This window comes from Alligator mississippiensis, chromosome 4 (assembly GCF_030867095.1).
Source record: "Alligator mississippiensis isolate rAllMis1 chromosome 4, rAllMis1, whole genome shotgun sequence".
Classification (NCBI taxonomy): domain Eukaryota; kingdom Metazoa; phylum Chordata; order Crocodylia; family Alligatoridae; genus Alligator; species Alligator mississippiensis.
In genome coordinates, this window is record NC_081827.1 from 48606452 (window position 1) to 48624301 (window position 17850).

General features: G+C 39.4%; 1 protein-coding gene across 1 annotated transcript in view; it reads right to left on the reverse strand.

Annotated features, from left to right (window-relative positions):
* Positions 1-1967: 1967 nt before the first annotated feature.
* The window catches only part of CFTR (CF transmembrane conductance regulator), a 151656-nt gene continuing 135773 nt past the window's right edge, over positions 1968-17850 (reverse strand). The window contains exons 24-27 of the mRNA XM_019491251.2: positions 15233-15322; positions 10408-10580; positions 6837-6942; positions 1968-3584 (exon numbers count right to left, since the gene is read on the reverse strand). Of these exons, the coding sequence (XP_019346796.1) occupies positions 3378-3584; positions 6837-6942; positions 10408-10580; positions 15233-15322 (576 nt within the window). The 3' untranslated portion in view covers positions 1968-3377. The remainder of the gene's footprint in view (positions 3585-6836; positions 6943-10407; positions 10581-15232; positions 15323-17850) is intronic.

Consider the following 17850-nt stretch of genomic DNA (forward strand, 5'->3'; position numbering starts at 1 on the left):
CTGAGCAGAAGACCAAGGCAAGTTGTATGGGAGAAGGAGGATAAGTGACCCAACAACTCTGATAATGCATCTGAAGTTAGACACCTAAGTGCTATTTACCCACCTAGAGATCAGCTGGAACTGGGCCTTGGTTTTCAGTTATTACAAACCAGTGAAGATGTAATTCTTCCCCACCATCTCCTGGCCTATAATTAATCAGAAGATTTTTCATAAATTAAAGCCCTTGCTTTAATTTACCTAATTTAAACTAAAATCTAAAAGGTCAGACCACAAGGGAGGGCCCTGGGGGACACAAGTGCTGTACCAACAGAACTGAACCAGCACCGTGCACACAGCTCTCTGCAAACATCCAGCATTTTTAATTGTGAGAAGAGAGGAGCAGGGGGAGATTCAAATGGAATGAAGAGCAAGACAGGGTAAGGAGCAGGAATAGACAGAGATGGGGAAAGGGCAGAGTTGCAGAGCAAGGGAAGACAGAAAAGCAAGGAGTAAATTGATAAGGAACCTGAAAAGGAAGAGAGACAGGGTGAGGGAAAAGCAGGAATGGACTTAGAGAGAGCCCAAGTATTAAACCATCTTCTCTGGGTGGACCTAATCAGCAGAGCTCCAAACGGCCCCAAAAGCTTGGCCCTGGCAGTGTGCATGTTGCTTCATTTACAGTGGGTTGTTATGAGAATGAAATTAAATTTGAATTCTCTTTTCAAAACTGTGGCATTAGGAAGTTTTATGGCTGGGGTAGAGGGAGGTTGACTGGCTAAGGATAATCTGTAGCCTCTGAATGCAATTCAGCTGGGGCTGCCAGCTACTTGCTAACACTCCCCTTAGAAAGCTTCCTTCCAGATCTCCCTTAACTCTTCTATTCCTAAATTGCACCTTAATTCACTTATTTTTATGTTAACATAAAGGTTGAAAGAGAGCTGCACCCATGACAGGCTAACATGTGAAAGAAGGATTCCTACAACACAAATAGAGTCCTAAACCTGCATAAATGGTCACGTTTTGATCAAACTGGTTTATGACTGCTCTCCAGCACCATCTAGTGACACTGAAGAGTGTGTTCAAAAACACCCTAAATCCTCATAAAATTGGCTATTCCAAGTGGAGTTCACAAAACAGAATTATGTGCTTGTGAGAACTGTACATTTTTGTAATGAGTTTCTAGTCTACTAGGTAGATGCTCACATAACTTCCACTAATGGAAGCAGGAATGATTATTTGTATACTCATCAGAGAAACAATCTCCATTTTCAAAGCACTGAAAGTTATAGCACTGGTTAGAAGGGTTGTCAGGAGGCATCGACTCCAATTGCCCACTCAAGGCAAAATCATCCCTGTTTAAGCCATACTAGACAAATGACTGTCTGACTTATGCTTAAAATCTTCTTTCACAACTAGTAGGGACAATGCTCAAAACATCCAAAACCAAAAACAAACAAACAAACAACCTACCACCTTAACTTGCCACAGGTACAGGAGGGGAAGTGGCCTGCTACTTCAAGGACAGGAAGTAGTAGTTATAATCTACTCAAGATATCCAAGGAAGAAGACTGTATCCTCTGCTGCAGAAGGGGGTAAAAATCCCCACAGTCCATACTGTTTCTAGAGCAGTGGTTCACAACCTGTTTAGATTTGAGGTGCCCCTCAGAAAATGCCAACTCTTAGCTTTTGCTTCTTTTTTTGACTATGGAAAAATAATACAACAATTCTTCTGTTGCAAAGAGCTCAGAAGCATCACATCAGGTCAGAAATGTTTGTGACACTCTGGATTCCTATTTGATGTCTGGGTCTATCTTGTGAATGATGCACAGGTGTTTGCACATGTAACAGTGCTAATATTGCATGGCACCCAGTGGCACCTTTAAAAGGATCTCACAGCACCCCAGGCTACTGCAGCACACTAATTGAGAATCACTGCTCTAGAGAAATATATACATTTAAATAAAGAAAAACAAACTGAGACAATGGAATTGTACACAAAATCTTAGTTTTATTGGCACACTGTACATAATGTTGTCTACTTTGGTAATAAATAGAATTTAAAAAAATCAAATGTATGCTGTCGTGGTAGGCAGTGTTCACTTAGTAGAAGCAACAACATTTCTGCTGTGTCTTCTACTGATTGCACCTATTACAGCTTGTTACATAGGCAGTGTGAGTTGAGAGGTTTTATTTAAAGAGAAACCTAACAAACACATCTGTATTACTAGAATGCAGTCACACACACCATAAAGGTAGCTTTTGGATGCTACTTGACATGCCTCTGGGACACAGTAATTTTCTCCAGTTCTATCATCAGGTGGGATAAAAAGAATACGGCTCAAATATAAAAAAACCGCTTTTTATACAAATATATATATATATTTTTGTAGTGCATAATCACTCTTAAAATACAGCACTCTTTTAATAAATGTTTTCAACAATATTAAAATAAATAAAACATTCTAGAGAAAAGTTCAGCTTCATAATAAAACTGCAAAACAGACGGGTATAAAACTGATGTCATTCTTAAAGTCTACTACAAAGTTTTTTTCTCTCCTTTTCATACAAAGTAGAGTACAAGCAGGTCAAGGTGCCTGACCTAACATACAGACTGGCCTACCAGCGGGAGTCCTGCTGCTTATGCTAATATTCATGTGCCCAGAAATAAAGGTTTGCAGGGTTGGGCCAGACTCTCCTGGAGTCCAACAGGAAATATTAACTCCCCCTGTCATCTTTCTTTAACTGCTGGGACTTGACGGATGTTGACCGACTCGCAGGCAAACATCCTCTTTTCCTTCATTATCTCATGCATGCTTGCTGTGCACTGTTGTGAAAGGGCATTTCGCCTTTTCTGTGGTTTTGAAATACAGTAATCAGATGAAAAATGAGGAACAGGAAGTATTTGAAGTGCATTGCTGCTGGCTTTCTCTCCTCCTGGTTTCAGGAAGTAACCCCACAATCAGTTTACTACTTTGTGGTTAGTGTTTTGTACCCAAGTCTGATATGTTTTAACGTTCCCGTCTGCCACCTTTTTCTTCAGTGCCCATCCCCTCCCCCGAAACACAGGGAAAAAAGGTTTTTAAAGTTTGCCTATATTGATCCAAACAGGTTCCTAACCCTTCCTATCATTGAGTGAGTACCAAAGTAAAGCAGCTTTTCAAAGGAAGCATGGCTTACCGCAACAAGTGGTAAATCTTCAAGGGTATTTAATGCCTCACACACAATTTAACCTTTGGAGAGTAGCCGTTTCCATATACCCTTGTAGACAGCTCCGTTTAATGCCTCCTGAAAGTTTGATCATGGGCTTGCCCCTGCAGTGTCCGCAGTGTTGGTCTCACTTTTCTCCGCTTCAATTTCCCCAATATTTAATTTTTTAGAGAAAGTGTTTCTAGTCCTCCTCACAGTCTGGTCTCTTGTACTTCTTCCTCTGTCTCTTCCTGCAAAGCAGTGATTTTCAGCCGAGATTTGCGCTTGCTTGAGTTTCTGCGATGTATAGGGAAGAGTTTAAGGCGATCAACATGGCTGATCACCTGTCTGAAGGAACTCTTTTCATTCAGCAGTTTCTGGATTGACTCATACTGCCTCACTTTATTGTCTTCTATTACCTAAGCAAACATTTGGATCAAACAGACATGTATTAATAGAGCTGATAAAAGTCCAGTTAACTAAGTAAGTACACTAACAGGATGGCAGCTGCTGATAGGATAGAGAATTACAGTAGGAAAAAAGCCAAAAGAGCTTTCTTTGTATGGTTCAAAATTTCAGATTGCTTTGGCTAACTTCCTATTACCAACAAGCGAAAGAGTTTTCAAATGATGGATGAGTAAATGTACCCATTGCTTATTTTTTTTAAATGTACTAAACCCTTTTCTTATGGCTCCTCTTCACCCCGACATGGCTCACATTAAACTCACATTAAGGAAGGGGATTTTTAATGCACAGACATAAAAGAAAGGAACAGGAAGGCTGTCAGAAAGGCACCAAAGAGCAGGGCCTTTCCTCCTCAGACTCAGGGCAGCAAGGAGGAACTGCCCTTGCTATGCCATTTAGGGGAATCTGTGTGTTGAAGAAAGTTTGCCTTTAGGTTTTTTTGTTTTTTGGTTGGTTTTTTTTTGTGGGGGGGGGGGTTCTTTTTTTGTTTTGTTTTATTTTTTGTTTGGTTTCCTGGGGTACTTTGGACTTGGCTAAAGAAAGTGACATCCCCTTTATGTCAGGACACAGTAGAAAATGACCTGCATGGAGCAATAAGTGCTTTAACACAAAATGTCCTGACTTTCTGTCTCCTACAGCTGCATCCTGAGCTCCGCTCAGACCAAGCTGTTTCATGCTGCTTCCAAGGGTGGAAGCAGTTCAAAAGACTGGATTGTGCAGCAGGACAAGGTGAGAAACAGGCACTGCAGACACATGTCCAGAGCCCTGGCTCCTGGCAGTCATGTAGCGACATCAGAATCTGTGCTTTCATTTTGCTAAGGTTATGAGTGCTCTTGGTGACAAGGAAACCAAGCAAGAATGGAATAACTGAGTCTGCAGAGAACCGGAGACAAGTGGATTCAGAGGCACATGCAGTTCCATTCACTTCAATGGGGTATTAATTCTGAAACCAGGTGCTATGTTAAGGTTCTGCTAATATCTTTCCAACAAAATGTGCTGTCTGTGAGGTCCTTCCTGCCAGACTCTCAGATTGGCATCAGAAGAGGCACCTATGAAGACATGGCCAAGAAAACCAAGTCTTTCTTGCTCTGGAAAAGCCTGCCAGGTCATAGGAAGTGTTAGTCTAAAGATGGGAAGGCCTAGCTTGCCAAAAAAGGAACAGTAGTACATCCCCAACCCCTTCCAAAAGACCACTTAGACAGGCCCCTGCATTGTCACCCTAAAGACATGCACCCACAGTACAAGGCTGGGACAACCCCACTGTGGGAATGCATCTAGTGTCCTGAACCACTTGAATCTAGTCCTAGGAGCAGGTGTTTTTTTGTGAATAAGCATGGAGCTAGCTATGGTAGGGAGGAAGGGATGCATGGGCTAGGGAGATAAATTACACATCAACCAGTATAAGTGATCAGAAACCAATTCAAATCTAATACAACAGAAGTTCAGTGCACATAAACTGATTTCAAAATGGCTGAAACTGGTTTAAGATAAACTTGGATGGATGTAGTATCAGTCTTAACTGACTTAGGTTAAATCAGTTTATTGAACTTCTGTCCCAAATCCCCTCCAGATTCAAGTTAACTCATAGTCTCCTAGCATCCCAGGATGCTTTGCACCTCCTCCGTGAACCCCCTTCTCCCTGCAGGGGGGTGGACTAGCTTTGGCCCAAGTTGCCTGCTCCAGCCAAACAGGGAGGTGTGCTCTAGAGCCTCCCAGCTTCTGGCCTGGGCTACTGCAAGCAGGTGGTTGCATTTCTGGAATCCAAAGTGAATGTCTGTTCACTTGCTTATTGGTTCAATCTATGCATTTTAGATTAATTTGTGAAGATTGAATCAATTCAGCCTCACGTTTTTTGACTGTATGTACTTAGCCATGGAGTCTTGCACGGAAGGACTGACAGAAGTGAGACAAAAATGGGTATAAGGCAGGGGTGGCCAACCTGCGGCTCCGGAGCCACATGGGGGTCTTCAGAAGTTAATATACGTCTTCTTGAATCTTTGCACAAGCACATGGTAACCAGCTTCCATTGCCATTACATCACATCGTAAGCTTGTGCAAAGATTCAAGGAGATGCATATTAACTTCTAAAGAGCTGCATGTGGCTCCAGAGCTGCAGATTGGCCACCCTTGGTATAAGGGAATGAAGTATTTGTAGAGCAGCTGGAGCAGGGTAGGGACATGCACCACATGTTATGTTGAAACTTAAAAGGCTTAAACAATTCTAGATTTAAAAATTTGAGCCTAAACTTTTCAGTGTGGATTAAAACTTGTCCAAATCTCAATATCCTACCTTCTTACCCCTCTCCATCTCCCTCCCCTCAGTTATATAGACTTGCTCTGTAATGAAAATATATTCAATGGAAAGGAATAAAGTGAAGGTTCGGAAAGAGATTGATGTTGGGTGGGGAACACGTTGGCTAAAAGACTTCATTGCTTGCTTCCAGATATTCTCAATTTTTAATTACAGAGCTGTCAAACATTTGTAAAGAATGTAGTGCTTTAGGGGTATTAGCTGGACTCCATTAAAAAAATACTTGTTAATTAAAACGTACAAACAGAAAGGGCCTTAAATGAATCAGACTCCATAATGGCCTGTGCAAATAAATCCATAAGTTCAGTAGACAGGACAACAGCAGCAGTTCAAAAGGGCATGCCTCATTTATTAAACATTCCACTTCATTTTCAGATTATGCCTTTGTTACCTGAATGTATAGAAATGGAACTAAAAATGACTAATGATTAAAGAATGCCAGCTCCATGCACCAGTAAGACATCTCAAAATAGTTTCACTCTGTGAGGGTTAATTACCAGTTATGTAATGAGAAACACTTAGAGTGCCAGAATTTCTTTAATAAGTGATAGACAAAGATAGAACACAGAAAGGAAATTTAAGGTTCTTTTTGGAAAGAAACAGCACATTTTAACCGTTGTAGGCAGGATACTTTCACAGCAATTTTTAAGTTGCCCTTCTGCCTTCATGTCACCTTAGATTAATCAAAAACAAATGCACACATCAGTGATTTTGTTGCAGTAATGCACACTGTGAGGTCCATCTTCTGGGACATCCCGCCACCCAGTGTTCCAAGTGATCTACATGCAGTAGACTTACCTAATCCAACCATTAAAGGATTATTTAAAATCCTGTGCAAAGCACATGTGTCAATCACAAGAAAATCATATTATGCAAAATTACCAGAAACACTCACCAAAAATCGCTGGCACTCCAACATTGCTTCTAGTCTGTGTTCAGAGAGTATAACAGTGCAATTTGCAAATGCATGTTTAAGTATTTTCCTAATCACTTGGAAGGTTCTGAAAGGTAAACGATTGTTGGCATTTAGAACATTGTGAACAAATTCCATTACGTACAAATGACACCTTTTATGAAGTGTATTATTTTTTAGTATTTAAACTACAAAATGGGACAGTTGCATGTACATATACAAGTGGAATTATGCTTCTTTAAAGTACCACAATTATTTCTATTACAACAAACTGCATCTGTAAAATTAAATGTTGCAACTAAGCTTAGTTGGCACCTTTTTATACTGCCTATAGCAAGGTACAATTTCTCTACTAAGCTATGCTATACAATCCTGTTGTTATGCTATATTCACCCACATCTCTGTTTTAGCAAGAAATTAGTTTAAATAGTTCAGATATTGCCAAAGGCAGCAGGTAAGCCTCTGGTGTTGACCATTGGATTAACAATAGAGTAGCTCATGCCATCTCCTAGTGCCATGCTCAGAAAGACTTTTGAGAACCGCATTATGACAGTAGATGTGGTGTTGTCACTGCCAATATTTATAAATTATGCAGCAGCACCTCACAACTCAAAAGACTGACTTTTAAACATGGAAATTTAGTGTGTAAGTAAATTAACTTACTGGGGGTTATTCCCAGTCTTCTGGTTCTCAAGCTTCCATTCACATTTTCAGGCTTGTCTCCTCAGTTACAACAGCTAGAAACTTCCTTTATTTTTAAAATAGAAGTTGAAATTGCTACATACTTTCAGTACTCCAAGAGCTAGGGCTTTGGGAAACAAAACACTCACAGTAACAGTATGAGACTGGCAAATCTGTAGTTGATGTCATTGATGGAGAAACTGCCCATCTAAATAGCCTTTGAATTAGTATTAATATTCACCAAAAGTGATAAAGCCTTTCTTCACTCTTAATTTGTTTTAAACTAATATGAGAGATTGTTGTAATATCATTTGTACTATGCTGCCACTTTCCCATGTCAACTAAATGGTCGCAGGACAGCCCTATGCATAATGGAAAATTGGAATCAGAGTACAGTAAGCCAAATGAAATGCTAAAACAGTTAATTAAGGTAAAGCGTACGTAGAAAAGCAAAGACAAGACTGATGGGGACCTCTTAAATGAACTTTTATGTGCTTAAAATTACCTTATATTCTCTCTCAACCCTGCAGTTCTTGGAGTGATCCTTTACATAGTGAATATAGAAAGCTTATGCCAGCCTTGACTTTAATTAGTCAAATAAATCATTTTTATGACAAGTCTCTGGTAACTGGTCATATCAAGCCAATTTTACTGTCATATTTGCACTTCACTTCCTTTTACTTTTTTCCTTCAATCTTCATAAGGGTGGCCAAAAAATCAAAATATTTATGAAGCCCCCACAAAAGAGATCCATCTTTCTGCTATGCCTCCATAACTTTTGCATTAAACACAATCCTATTATACATGAGTATAATAGGGGACTTTAAAGCATCTTTAAAGCATCTAGGTCAGTGTTTCTCACCCTTTTTAGAGTTGAGGCACTCCTCATTAAAGTCAAGATACCCCTCAAAAAGTGTTCTTAGGTTTCACTCATGTTTTGACTATGGAAAAATTATAGAGCAAAGAACTCAGACCATCATAGGTCATAATGCTTTTAGTACTATGGATTTCTATTTGAAATCTGTAGGTTTATCTTGTGAATAATGTCTGCACACCTAACATGTTAGGTGTTAGTATTAACATTGCATGGCACCCCACAGCACCCTTGAAAGGATCTCAAGGCAACCCAGGGTACAGTGGCACCCTACTTGAGAATCACTGATCTAGGAGTTGTCTGCTTGGAGACAGTGGTGGGTCTTGCTGGACAGGCCTGAGCATACCCTGCCTGACCAAATAAAGTCTGCTATAAAGTCAAAAGATCACCCATAAGACTGTTCCATTCTTGTCTCCAGAACCTACTCTCACACCCTAACTTCCTAACAGGTTTGAGAGAAACTGCTAAGACTAAGTCCAGAGTAGCATCGTGAGCAAAATTCCAGTTCAGGAACAGCCGAGTAGACTTGGGTGGGCAGGTGTATTCAACTCCATCCCTCATGAGCACCATCATTGATGTGGTATAAATATGCCCCAAGACTGAGCCTAATCCAGGCAGCCCAAGTGCCAGAAGAGTTGCAAACATGCCAAATACCCAACAGAAGTTAGGGCATTTGCTGTGGAAGCAGGTGACCTGAATTCTAGGCCCTAATCAGCCAAGAGCCTGCATACACTTAGATGTCTAGTAAATGGACTAGGATATGAACCAAAGCATTTGCTCATGATTGAGTTGAGAGTCTACTTGGAACAACTGTATCACTGTTTCTGTTTACTACTATAGTTGACTATTGTCTTAATTTAGAATGAGATTCATGAAGACGCTTAAGTGGAATTTAGATACTTAAGTCCCATAGGATGATTCAAAGAAATCGTGACTAACATCTTAGGTGTCAAAAATCCTTTAGGTGCCTATGTTTTCACCAGAAAACCTTCTTATTTTCCTGAAGTTCAACTATTATAGATGCCTAGAAGCACCAGTATCTTGACTGAGGATCCTATCATATGCCAAGGGTAGATCTGGATTCTCCTGATCTAACAGGTGTACCTAACACACAATGACAGTACCCGAGTTCATCATTCAGAAACATTTTAACTCAAAAACATTTCTGAAGATGGTGGTGGTCATCTATCATAGGAAGCCTGGTGTCCAGAACATTTGCCCTAGAAGTTGGAATCCTGGGTTCTGATGCCTGCTTCCAGGACTGACTGCATACAAATTCTGCATTAAAGCGTCACTGGATAAAGCACACTAAGTGTGTTCAGAACAAAGACTGAAACCTGGATCTCCCCACTCTCAATTAAATGCCCTCTTCATTAGACTACAGAATAATACTCTTCAAGTTTACTGGGCCTCTGGCTTCCAGTTTCTGCAACAGCAGTAGGAGTAAAAATAATTATGATAATAATAATATGCTCCAGTGGACTGAGCACAGCACTACTAATATTTAAAAATAAGCTGTAGTTTTAACCCTAGTTATAATGCTGACTTGTTTTGTGGCCTAGGTCAGTGACCCTGCACCAAAATCAAATGCCACAGATTTGATGGCACTGTAAGCACTTCCTATGTGTGGCATTTGAAGTGCTTTTTGGAAGTACATGCATTTTTATTTATTAGAACTCATTTGTGATTTGAACCCATGCAAGGGAGTAAGGGGGACTAATCAGGCCTTGAGTCTGGCTGAGTTTGAGCATGTGCAGCTCCTTGCCTGTCTGTTCTCTCTTTGCAGCAGCAGGGCACAGATGGTGGGTATAAGAGTCACAAAATTTGGCTCCTCTTTCCATCCTTTCCATCCTCTGGTGAAAGAATTTGAGCCAACGCAGAGGAAGAAATCTTCTATTAGTACAGGTCAGCAGTAAATCACTACTTTTCAGGAACAAAGAGGTGGCAAGAGAGATTTCACACCACAATATAGGAATAGAAAGACTAAATAAAACTTACATGGGGTCCAAATGAGCACTTGGTTCATCAAGCAGCAGGATTTTAGCTTTACTGAGAACTGATCTGGCAAGACACATCAATTGCTTGTGCCCATGACTGAGGACACAGCCACCATCCACAAGAACAAAATCAAGCTGGCCAGGAAATTGCTCTACTACAGACTTCAGTCCAACCTGCCAGAATAAAATTAAAGGATAAATCTATTTGAGAGAAACTGGAACTACAAACATTTAGATACAACAATCCACATTTAACCCTTCTGTCTTTTTTTCCAAGGCTCAATATAAAATGTGTTCTGCTGAAATCAGCTGAAATGAGAATCCTCCTTTCAGAGTTACTCCATGCAAACAATCAAAAGACAAGAAAGATCAATCTCTTCTTATCCAGAAAGAACATTTTGTTTTATTTCAGTACACAGTACATAAACTAAAGTTAAAGCTGTATGTTTATCAGACATAACGAGCTTTGGCACCTTGAACAATACATTTTCAGTTAGTTTACAGGAAAGTAATTTATTTGGTACTTCTATTTGGTGGTGTTGTGCATCATCTGCAATGCTAAAGGGAGATGTTTCTGAAAGAAACCTTGACTCCTCAGTTACCAGGAAGAGGAAATTTCACATGCTGCATTACACTGGCAGAGAATATAACATAAGTCACCATGGCAGTTGTATCCATGGCTTTGAGACCACTTCCACAGACCTTATCTTTTGTCAGAAAGATGGGAACAGCAGCATATACGTCAAGAGCTTTACAATTTGTGCAGGGTTCATAATGTCACTATCTGCTCTTGGGCACTGAAAACTTACCTAGGTACAAATGTAAAACAAGTTGTCTTTGGATTGTAACAACATTGCATCAAAACAGAGTTCAAGAGGAACCGAAAAGGTTTCTGCTTACTTTATGAGATGTTTTGGAATCCATATGCTTTCCCAGAATGACCAAACTTACTATGGTGTCTGGAGGGAATAATCATTCTCATCTAACCCTGACAAGAACTCTTCTTGAGAGTTGTGCAAGCTGGTACTGGTAATGCACCTAACTGTGTTGCTACAAGATATGCAGCAACTTAGCTTACAATAAAGATGACAGAAGGCATAAAAAAGCATAAACTTGTTTTTCAAATCCCATTTGTTACTTGTAACCCATTTTCACTCTGCATCAAAAATATGGAATCCTTCCCACACATTTCCTTTTTACCTTTTAAAACAGGGACTCTATTACAATGGAATACTTTAGTGATATGTGGTAAAGGTTGGAAGAATTCCAGGTTGGTAGTCTTTAAACAGGAGTGCTATCTCAGTACAGGTCATTGCTTGTTCTTCTCTCTGCAGTTAATCACTTAGTATGCCTTTAATACAATTATGTAATGAACAGCTCCCAGAAAAGTTGGTTTACTTTTAAAACAATCTCTAAACTGCTCTGAGGTATAACCTCTGCAGTCCTATTGACATAAGTGTGACTGGGAGCAAAATTTAGCCTAGGGAGCCTGTACAAAGCTGTAACATGCAGCTCTCTAAACCATTGTGGTGGTGCTACAATCAAGTATTCAAGTTTACTCACACCACAGCTGAGATGGAAGAATACTAAATGGTGATACTGACTTCAGCAGTAGCTGCAAAATGCCTTTACTGAGCACTACACCATAAGCTAGAGGGGAACAGAATATTTAACAAGCTAAAAATTAACTTTCTTTTTGCCATCTTCTGAAGTTACACCAGCTCTTTGTAGCTTTCTCTGATTACTTAGATTTCAAGGGAGCATAAAGTCCATAACCCACTGAATCTTTCCCATTAAAAATATTGCAAAGTTTCTTTTTCTCACCAATGTGTTTTTCACACTTTTGAATATAAAACAATTAACTGAAAAACATAATATGTTATTGAAAGGACATGCCCAACTCTTAAACAATGCAGACTTTAAAACAGTATTTCTTCTTAGTGTTTTAAATAAGTCTTTAAAACCTCAGCTGTAGCTTACACCTAAAGAGGAAATTCTAAGTCAAATACATGAGTATTCAATTCTATGTTCAGGGGTGGACACCCTGATCCATGAGTTTCCTAAGAGTCATGGCAAGCAGAGCATACTTAAATCACTATTTTCTGACAGCTAGGGCTGGGTGAAGATTTTCTGCCAAATTTTAATCAACTGAAAATTTGTTTTTTAAACAAAATTAAAATTTCACAGAGGAAGTGCCCAGTTCCCTCAAAATAAAATTTAGTGAGGCAGCAACTGAACAAAGTTTACAGAAAATGGAGAAGAAGCTACAAAGATGAAGGGAGGATGTAGAGGAGGGATATGCTGCTGGTGAGCAGTTTGTAAGGAGCTGTACCAATCCTTCAGTGATTTAGAGTACATCTATACCCCTTCCAACTATCCTAGAAACTGCTCATGTAAAAATATGTCCTATCCACCTGCTCCCACTCGGCACAAGCCAAATGATGAAAAAAAACATAATAGAGCTGTTCTTTGCGGCATTCTCAGGCTCTCATCATATGTTTATTGGAAAAGGCCCTGTGCCAGTCTAATGACTACATTTTTTTTCAGCCTTTGGTGCGTACAAAGCAGCAGTGAGTGAGCAGGACCTGTTTTCCAGGTGACATGACAGTCCATTGCACTGTTGGAAGCAATACAGAAAGGCCCTTGGACAGCACAGTTCCAGCCATGGGAAAGCTTACTTCTATTTTTCTAGAAATAAAATGAAGCCCAAGGGGACACAGGGACAAATTTGGTGAAAATTCATTTGAATTTGGGGCACTTTGGGATTAAGGCCCATGTTTATAACTTGGATGCACATTTAGGGACGCAACTGGATGCAATTGGGACTAAGAGTTAAATGGGGCTCTTGGAAAGTTAACTGCAGAAGTTCATCCTTGAGGCTGCAGGTGGTATTGATTATCTCATCAAAATGCTCATGGAAGGGCTGGACTTCTCTTAGGGGGGAATCAAAGCCAATGTCAATTTTCCAATTCATCATTTATGTAAAAGAAGTGTCAAGTGCTACCAAAGCCAAAAGGTAACATTCCAGCCACTCCACAGAAGAGTAAATCATGACACTGTATCTTGGGATTTTCTTAAATAAAATATCCCACTGATTCTTCCCCTCTACACCCACATCCATGGGACACCATGGTTTATTAATCCCACCCCAGAATGCATCTATGCATCCTTCTGTGGCATAGATGGCATGTAAGTATGACTGTGATGTTACAAAACACTGTAGCCTGCCTAAGTTAACTCTTGTTCATTAACAAGAGCCAGGGAATATCAATGACTGGGAAACATTTCTGAAGAACGTGATTTAAAGTTTCCTCTCTTGGATGTCCTCAAAGTAGCCTAGACATGTATTAACTGTGGTTTTCACTTCAATTTACAGTTTACCTTTAAAGATTCTGTCTTAAATTGTGCCTTCTGGTGACCTTTTGATATAAGCAGCCAAACATCAGAGGGATAAAACGTGAAATTATTTCTCTAAACTAACTGCCTCTATGCGTTTCGTGCTGGGTCATCCAGCAGTCACATCCTGAAACTTCACCTATGCTAAATCATACATCAAAGCACTCAGATTGTGCTTTATGCAAATTTTATTAATATTTTCCTCTACTGACCTCTGCCAAAAGCATCTTTTTATTGGATAATAAAGAAGCATGGGCAAAATACTCTCCTTCCTCAGCATTCTTGTTTCCAAGGCGCTGTATAAATGTAACATGATGCAACCATTTGAGCTACATTTTATTAATATTTGCTGAGTCAAATGTCACACATTATCAGGTACACATTATCAGGTAAACCTATAAATACTCTGAACTGCTTTGAGTGTCTGGATTTCAGAGGACTGAGAGGAAAACAAGTGAGGCTTGGATTATAATAAGAAAGATGTAGAAAGTAAGTGGATGAAAAGTCACAGATCCATTTAGATACCCAGGAATAGAACTATCTTTGAAGCTCAAGCCCTTGAGCATAAACAATTTACACATTCATGCCACCTGCTTTTCTACAGTGGGAGCAGCCAACCTACAGCATGGGTACTACAAGTGGCATGGGCAGCCTGTGTATGTGGCATGCAGCAGACTGGGCAGGGAACAGGCAGCACAGTGGCAGGACAGGCAACAGAAAGCAGAGCATCAGATTGGGCAGGAAGCAGAAAGCATAGCAGCAGCTTGGACAAAGAAAAGCTCCTTCTAAGTAGAAAATCAAGTAGGGGAAAGGGATCAGAGTGACACTCGGGGAGGACACAGGGCTAATTTGTGAAATGCTTGCCAAAAAGGTCAGTCCCTATTGTTCTAGAGTGTGTGGTCACTGGATCTGACGTGTGTCCATACACCTTCCATTCAATGCTGAAACCCCAATTTACACAGAATATGAATGGACCTTGACATGTCAATAAACTGCACACAACAATTCAATGGTAAGAACTTCAAAGATTGATAGCAGGCCTTTGCCTGATGCTGTTAAGTGATTTGCTTCAGGAGCAAGAAGGAAAACCCATTATATATATTTCTTAATAACTCTCCAAACAGGCAGGCAGTGAAAGAACAGTTATGAGAACCTAAAAATGTATGTAACTGTCTTATTAATGATTACCAAGCAGAAGTGCCCCATATCTGCCTTTGTTACCTAAAACTGCTTATATTGCACATGTCCTATTTAGACTGTACACTCTTCTGGACAGGGATAATGTTTCAGATGTGATTCAATATAAAATAATTATTTTTTAAATTATTGACCCAAATTGTTCCTAAGTCCCTTACTGTAACTTCCTGGATCATATTGGAATTACTAAAATAGTGTTTATGAACATCATAAATAATATTGAATAGCTTTACCTCATCTGCAACTTTCCATATTTCTTCATCAGTCCATTGTCCATAAGGATCCAAGTTTTTCCGAAATGACCCAGAGAATATAAACACTTTCTACGGGAGTACCAAAAAATAAAAACAAAAGCCACATTTTAAAATTTACAAAATCAGAATATCCCCTTGCAAACAACAAGAAGAATTACTTGAAACAGTTTTGGTTAATCAGTTTTCCTCAGATAATGTCATTTCATAGATTCATAGATTCATAGATATTAGGGTCGGAAGCGACCTCAATAGATCATCGAGTCCGACCCCCTGCATAGGCAGGAAAGAGTGCTGGGTCTAGATGATATGTCAGAGCCACAGTTCGTCCGTTCCAACACTCCAGGTGACATCACATCGTGCAAGGTGAGGAAAGAGAACGAAACAGCCGGTCGCGCATTTGTGTGGCGCTGTTACACACAGTTGCTGCCACTGGCTGAACTGGGCACCCATCCCTGGCCCACTGGAAAAAAAATTGCCGGTCTGCCACATCAGATAGTTTGAGAAGCACTGGTTTACAACATATCATATCCTTTGTGTAGCTAAGGGAACCCCTTTAAAAAAAAGAAATTGCTTTAATTGAAGTGAGATAGTGAGATAGATGGAAATATTTTTCTTAAACAAGGATCTACTAGATTCAATATGCCAACAGCACTCAGTCAAACCCCACATGAGCAAGGTTTGGATTATTTCTGTTTCCTTTGAACATTCTTCAAACATAACTCTGAAATTTACCCCCAAAAGTGTCAAAACATGAACTTGGTACCCCAGCTTGTCATTAATGTCACTATTGCTTCTTAATAATTTACTGCACAAATTAATTTGCTACATGTTTTTAAGACCTCAAATATCTACAAGTAGGCAAAAAAGGTCAAATATGCAACAGATTTCTGATTTGGACTAAAGTGAAATATTTCACAAAGTATTTTACATTTTGACAACTTTATTTTGAAATACTCTAGTAAAAATGTTTTTAAAAAAAATCAACACATCACATTTCTGATGTATAGAAGGAATCATTTGTATATCTCCATTTTGAAATATCTGTTGTGAAGTTTATTTGATATAAATAACAGGTAAAAACACAAAAAGGCTCTGACTGACCCTAAAGGATTTTTTTCAGAATGTCATTTGCAAACAACTATAACAATACATGTTTGCTATTTGTCTCAATTAATGGGAGGGAAAAATCAAAATCTTTAATTTTTTTTGGTGGACAGAAAATTAGTTTTCCCACCAGCTATAGTGAAAAGTCACATATGTTTCATAGTGTTTCCATGTTTCCCCACATTCCAATCTAGTACCACCACACTTCTGTTTAGTTCCATTGATACTCTGCATATAGCACAATCAGAATGTAATCATTAATCCATTAATTCAGGAGTTCTGCTGGCTCTGTTATGGTATATGCCTGTGTGCCTATCTCTGGAGGGAAAGGATTTACCTTCTTAAAACTGAGACTGAGCCTTCTCCCACTGAAGTCTGTTAGACTTTTCTATCTTTAGTGTGGGCAAAAACAATTCCCTCTGTTACTTTTACAGGTGTAAAAGGACAACTCTCAGTTATACGCATTATCTAGACTGGAAAGTGATGACACAGCCAAAATTAAATATTTGTTAATCTCTCTACTTAGAAAGTTGTGAAAGGTTCTTACAGAAATGAGGGACCATTCTTCAAATAACACAAAGATCACACATGAAACTAAAGTGAAACCTGCTGACTGCGTCTACATGAGACGCTGACTGCACAGTAGCTCGTTACTACTACACAGTAGCATTGCATGGCACGAAGCATGACACCACACTACTGCACAGTAGTAATGAGCTATTGCACAGTCAGCATCACCTAAAAGCTGTTCAGTGACGCTACTGCATAGTAATTCTGGTTACTGCGCAGCCATTTAGTACTCGTTTATACTGCATATATACTTGTTTGTACAAGTACTAAATGACAGTGTAGTAACAACTGAGCAGTCAGCATCTCATGCAGATGCAGCTACTGTGTCATTAAATAAAACTGCTGTTACAGCAGGTAGAATTCATTCTCAAAGAATGACAGTATCCTAGTGGGAAGTGCTATAATTTCAGTTTTCCTTCCTCTGTGTGTACTGAACAAATATTACTTGTGGGGAAAGATGTGAGCAAGATATTTTCTTTTCTAAGTGCCTTTCAACTTTATAAAGAAAATATTGGCTTAAAGAAAATGTAGTTTGAAATTATTTACAGCCATTTAATTTCTTGCTGAAATACACTTTGATGCTTACCACATATTTTAATTCTTCCGGAGGAGACTGAAAGCACTAGCAAAAACTGGGTATTGATGAGTGAGTACACCTGAGACAAGTATTAGTCCACATAGGTTAGCCATACTATCATGGCTCTGACATGACCCAACCTGAAGATATTTAGTCAGGTTCCTGAGTGGTTTCAAACTTTGTTACTCCACCACAAATGTGTTATTATTTTCTCCTATATAAGAATGAAGAGCACCATTCAAGACACCAGAGACAAGCTTGTGATCTTACTATGATCTCTTTCAAATTGCTTAATTCCAGTGTGATTTGGATACTGGAGCTGATGGTCTTTAACAAAAACAACAGT